This window comes from Austrofundulus limnaeus, unplaced genomic scaffold (assembly GCF_001266775.1).
Source record: "Austrofundulus limnaeus strain Quisiro unplaced genomic scaffold, Austrofundulus_limnaeus-1.0 Scaffold197, whole genome shotgun sequence".
Lineage (NCBI taxonomy): Eukaryota > Metazoa > Chordata > Actinopteri > Cyprinodontiformes > Rivulidae > Austrofundulus > Austrofundulus limnaeus.
This window is the reverse complement of record NW_013952599.1, coordinates 431,292-437,490: the sequence shown is the minus strand read 5'-3', so window position 1 is coordinate 437,490 and position 6,199 is coordinate 431,292. Positions and strand designations below refer to the sequence as shown.

The window sequence follows — 6,199 nt, the reverse complement described above, 5'->3', positions numbered from 1 at the left end:
TCCAGCAGACCTACACAAATTTTTTTCTTTTTGATTTTTTACCTGGATTACTGAGATGCATCAGGACAAGCTGTCAGTGGTTTGGGATTCCTGGATCATGCTGTTATGTTCTGAGTTAAATCTCAATAATAATTTCCAAACACGAGGAATGACTTGTGTTTGCACAGTAGGCTTAGTGTCTGTAAAACTCAGAGTGAAATATCTGTGTGATAAAACCGAAGTTCAACTCCTGCAAACTCCACACGGCATGTCTGTGTTGTGACACAAGGTGGCGCAAGAGCACTCTTAATCAACAGTCTCCATGGCAACCCGCAGGCGCCTTCAARGATGCTGAGAGAAAACAGCCGAACGTCAACAATCCTCTGACGTCAGAGAGGCAGAGAGAGAGAGAGAGATGGAGCCCAATGATGCATTTAGGTGCTGCTTTGAAACACGGTTCCCAATACCAAACAGTTTTCTTTTAAAAACAGAATAATTGCTGAATTTAACAAATTGTCATCAAGATGTAAACTGATTTATATGTTTTAATTATAGTGGCCTACTGATGAAAAATAAACTGGGCAAGTGTACATTTTCTCTACAATTTAGACAATTAAAATGTAGGCTACAAAAAAGCTCAAAATACAAATATTACAAACACACACTAGCAGACATAAATTTTTAATGCACCACATGTTTTTTGTAAACATGAACTATAAAATAAAAACAAATAAAAAAATAACTATTTCTAAAATAGCGATGTTGATTCCATAATAGACGCACTCAATATTCTTTTATTAATCTTAWTGTGTAAAATAGAAACGGAAGTATGAGAACACCGAGTGCTGCACAAAACGTGACGTTATTTAGATCGACTGTTCCCTGAAGRTGATATTACCGACAGTACTTGAACGCATCAGCGGGCTGTTCCGCTCGCAGCTGCACGAGCGGACAGCGGCGCCTGACGAGCCGCGCAGGCAGCGTCTCCACCGGGGAGGGCAAGAAGCAGAGCCCTGCTGGGTGAGCATACTTCACACACACGTCTGTCATTCCTGTTTCTGCTCGTTGTTTGTGTTTATGTCGGTGGTTTGAGCTCCGAGCTTCAGTACATCCTCCTGCAGGGATGCTGCTGCAGTGGCTTCTTCTCAAACCTTCGACGACCAGTTTCTGCAGGWTTGAAACTCTTGAGGTAATAAATTAATGTTTGTCCGGAGGTGATAAGTCGGGGCTTATAGGCGTAATTACTACAACTTCCCCAAAACTGTATTTACTAGTTTATTGAGCCKCAGAAAGTTGTTTTTGAATACAGTTTCAGACATTTTTTGTGTGTGGGAAGGATTGAAAAAGCGGCACACCTGCAGCAATCAGTCTGCACGCTGTTTTTATTAAACGAGCCACATCGTTGGTGAAACAGCGTGTTTCACGACAAGAACTTTTACAAAGTAGCCTGCAGAGATGTGTATGTTTGCCTGAAATAATGTGGAAAATGTGTCTAAACGGTTTTGGCTTTGCAAACCAAAACATAAATAAGTGTTATCTAAATCAATGGTTCCCAACGTTAGGGTCGTGGCCCAACTGTGGGACATGAAGCGTCAAGTTGGGGTCCTTGGATAATCACCAGAAATCAAATCAAAGGTAAAAGATCATTGACGTAATATTTTTTATAATTAGTAAAAAAAACAAAAAACAAACAATAAAATAAAATACATAGAATAACCATAATATGGAAAAATAGTATTGCTGCAAAAGCCGTTTTGATTGTCCCCAAGGGTCTTATTTATAAAGGTTATTGACAAAGYTTGAGCACTCACATGAGTAATATTTGGCGTCACAAGCCTCTGCCATGGATRTTTTGTGGGTCAGAAAGTGAAAATTTTGGGATCCAAACTATATCGCATGGCACAATTTAAAAGCGTTCACTGCAGTAGTTTTCAAATATTTTGATATTCAATTCTAAAATGCGGGTATGCATTCAATGTAAACAAAGCACCATGCAAAAGGTTAACTCAGGTCATTCACTCACATTAGATTAAMAGTAGATTCTATGTTTTATACATTGGATATGGCTTCAAGTGTCTATCTGTATACTTTATTCAACAAATCCAATCATGCACTTCAAAATTGTTGGATTTCGTCATCCAGAAAAGCTCTCTCATGCATTTCACCACTGTTGTCCTATTTCTGCTTTTTCTGTAAATAAACACATGGTAAATGGTTGCTGTTTAAAAATTAGGGCTACAGATTTTTATTTTAAGGACTCGATATTTATTATTTTGAGAAGAATTTGTTTGGATTTCTTTGTTGGGTCTCTACGCAATCTTTGTCAAATGATTTARCAATTTTTAATCCTAAATTTGATATTGCACAATGCTGCTCTAAAACCTGCTCCTATTTGTTTTGCAGAAGTAAAAAGATTAAATCTCCAGGAGGAGAGAGGAGGATCACAGCATCCTTCAGGATCAAATGTCCCCAGCAGCTGTGATGTTTCCTGAACACTGTTTAGTCCTGTAGGTTTCCTCCTTCCTGTCCTGATGACCCCCTCAGGTCAGCCCCCTAGGACCAGCAAGCACAAAGACGAACCCTCCAGAAGCATTATGACTGAGGCGCAGCACGTGGCTGAGGTTGGATCCCTCCACAGACTGGGTGTAACCTTTTTAATGAGGCATAGTTGATGGACAGAAAGCTCATCCTTCCTGCCTTTGGACTGACATTCATGCACCAGAACTGGGTGGGAAGGGGGACTGAAATACTGCGAGCAGGTATTTCCCTGGGTTCCCTGAGAGGTTTGTTGTAAAGCCTGGATATTTAGCTGCGGGAGGACCTCGTCTATGGGAAGATGGAGGCCGGAGCAGAGGGTAGCCCGCATCAGCACCAGAGGAGGAAGCCTGTCCTGCATGGGTTGGAGGATCAGAAAAGGGTGAGTGACTCACAAACGCTCCTGTGTTCGTGTGTGAAAAAGTCATGGAGAATTGCTGCATGGGAGTCCAAAAATATATTTTTCTAATGTTTCGCTGGGTGGATGTAGAAACTTTCTTTTTAATGGGATGCAATGAGAAAAGATTTTCCCCTTKTCAGTGGTGCTCTGAAGTTTCTTCATAATGCAGTCCTGTTCCACATTTGTTCTGCACCGGATTTGAAATTTGCTACTTGGTTTTGTTGCTCTTTTAAAAGTGCAGAGTTTGGGACATATTTTAGCACATTGTACATTGAAGTTTGGTTCTCTGCTGCAGTTTGTCACACACACACACACACACACACACACACACACACACACACACACACACACACACACACACACACACAAAAAAAAACAACACACACGCAAAAAAGTGAAAATGTTCAGGATTTGTAAAGTCTGTGTGTGCTACCTTTGACATAAGCTTGGGTCAGAAAGGCTGAATTGCCATTCTGGAATGTTGCATTTTGTGAAACGTGATGGGGTTCATTAGGACATCCTGGTATAACAGCTGTAGTTTGGTGTTTTTGAACTCTTGCAAAAAACTTGAGAAATTTCAGGAAATCTGACAGCTTTTCTTAATGTGGTACAAAAATAGCAGATATTTGCATTTGAGAGCACATGCAGTTAAGTTTGATTCACAGTTCATTAGGCTTTTATTTTGAAGGACAAAGCAGAGTGAAGTTTGTTTTGTTTCAGGGAACACTCAAGTTGGTCTTAAACACAACCATCTTTGATAGTATGTGTATTTTTCTTTTTTRATTTTGCTGTTTTGTGAAATGTGATTGCAGTTTTTGTTGTAGTAGCTCMTGAAATGTGGATGCATTTGTTTCTTGTGTTGTTTGAAAATGGTTGTGTGAAATTGTTTCTGTTATTTTGTGAAACGTCATGTTTGTGTTTTATGATAAGTCAGTTATTTAAATCATACAAATCAGAGCATCTCTCACACCCGACACAAATATTTCAGGTAAAACATCAAAACAAAASCAGTTCACACTTTCTCAGGTGTGTTTCCAGCTGGCAGAGAGCTTTTAATGTCTCTGTATTCATGTTGGAGTTGTGAAACTGGCTGAAAACCATTTGCAGCACAGGTAACAAAGCAGCTAGCTGGGTAGGTTGAGTTTTCACTTCATTCCAAGTGGAGCTTTAGCAAAACTCCCTGCTCAGATCCAGCAGAAGATGGGCTAATAAACATTTAGCAGCTGACAGATGTAAACAACCCAGTTGTGTTGATATCCAGAACAGAAGATTAATGAAGGCACTGAATCAGCTGAATATGATGAACATGATGATGAACATTTATTTTACTTCTGGAGTTTTAGTTTTAGATATCACAGACCCTAATGGTTGTATAATTATAATTTAACAAATGAAGTAACATAKAGATATATTTACAAATGCTAATGTTTTGTAAGAAATCATTTGGACTCTTGTAAGTCGTTTCAGTTTTTTAAAAATATATTCTTCCTTTGGTTTTCTTTTTTTCCCAACCTGATATCACCCCCATAAATTATTGATTTGATCAGGTGTGTTAAATTAGTCACCTGGGAGTGTGTCGAACATGAATATTAATTTATACGACCAAAGTCCCAGCTGCTGTTTTCCAATTTCCCACACTGTCAAACATCTCACTGGATGCTAATAGACTCATGGAGAGCAGCTCAAGGACTCGAGTGTTTCTTTCTGGATTTAGCACAAAGACAGACATTTGTGAAGACTCAACCAAACAATTTATTTACTCTTTTTGTTGCTATAGTAATCAGCTCTGGTGCCATTCATAAAGCGCTAAATTTATTTATTCATTTCCGATGTTTACATCCTCAGTTTGTTAGTGGCAGGGTTTGTGCAGGCGCTGAAAATTCATGCAAATGATCACATTTTAATTTTGATCCTTCAAGCTTTGAAAAGTGCTTCAGGAGTTAAAATTTCATGAAAGTTTAAGATGAAGAAGAAAATTAATACACTTCAATTATTGAGCATTTTATGAAGATTACTCGAATACCTTTACCTCCTTTCCCCAAATCTGCACGTTTTATCTTGTGTAAAATGTGTACATTTGAARAAGCAGATAAACTGCCTTCTTAAACATAATTTGCAGAAGAGGGCCATAGACCAAAACAAAAGAAAAGAAAAGAAAACAAAACAAAAATCCTCAGTTCTGATGTTTATAGGTGACACACTGTTGGGATAAAGTCAGAATTTGCCTACAGTTTATTTTATTTAAGGACACAATAACCGTCAATTAAAAAATATTGTGCAGATTTTATTTGACTTTGATTTATTTTTACTAGTCTTWATGACTTTGCAATAAGTGGATTTAATATGTAAAGTGCTGTAAATTCACAGAAATCCCTATGAAAGTGTCTAAAATAGCTTGAGTTTGTAGCAGTGAGAGTTCTAGATTTCACTGGAAGCCTCAGTTTCCTCTGCGAGCAGAAACCAGACAAGACCAGACTCTTGACAGTCCCTCGGGAAAACCAGTCCTCACCTTCACCCTTAATGGACTTCAAGCAACTTAAATAAATTGAAAGGACTGATGGAGTTCTGTTGTCACAGGGGCTCGTGTTGTTCAATCACTGTGCTGCAAGATTCAATGTCCAGCAATTATGTTGGCTTTGTGAGTCTGAGATCCTCCATGTGATAGCTGCTCTGTAGAAGGTAATTGGATTTTCTTCGTCTTTGTGGATTCACTATCACACATTCATTGCTTCATATATTAATGTTCACTGAGCAGCAATGATAGACCTACATGCTTGATTCAGGCTTGTGTTGTATGTGGAGAAATGGTGTTTGAGTTCTATGAAGCAGAACTGCAGACATCAGAAACATACATATTTTTAGTGTGTCTTTATTCATGGTATTCATTAAACATGGATCGTGTGAAATTAAATCTTTAGTGCATTGAATCGTTCAGCTGTAGATAAGATAAAGGGCCTCAAATAAMTGAGTCTATTTAAATATTTATTCTTAAATAAAAGGTCCAAGCAAACTTCTGCATCTGATTCAGAAGGTGTTTGCAGATTTTTTTATAAGATATTAAATTGTTTCCTTGCCAGCTTGTTCTTTACTACAGTCCATGGCTACGTTCACACTGCAGGCAAATCCGACCCAAATCCGATTTTTTTGACCCATCTGACTCATATCCGATTTTTTTATGACAGTCTGAACGCGACAAATCCGATTTTTTCAAATCCGTCCCAGGCCGTTTCAGTATGTGGTTTTAAATCGGATATACACTCACCGGCCACTTTATTAGGTACACCA

At 38.4% G+C, this 6,199-nt stretch overlaps 1 protein-coding gene across 1 annotated transcript in view; it reads left to right on the top strand.

Moving 5' to 3' along the window:
- Positions 1 to 923: 923 nt before the first annotated feature.
- nav2a (neuron navigator 2a) overlaps positions 924 to 6,199 on the top strand; it is a 215,590-nt gene continuing 210,314 nt past the window's right edge. Inside the window, exons 1-2 of the mRNA XM_014018614.1 lie at positions 924 to 999; positions 2,383 to 2,896. Coding sequence (XP_013874068.1) covers positions 2,816 to 2,896 — 81 coding nt within the window. The 5' untranslated portion in view covers positions 924 to 999; positions 2,383 to 2,815. The remainder of the gene's footprint in view (positions 1,000 to 2,382; positions 2,897 to 6,199) is intronic.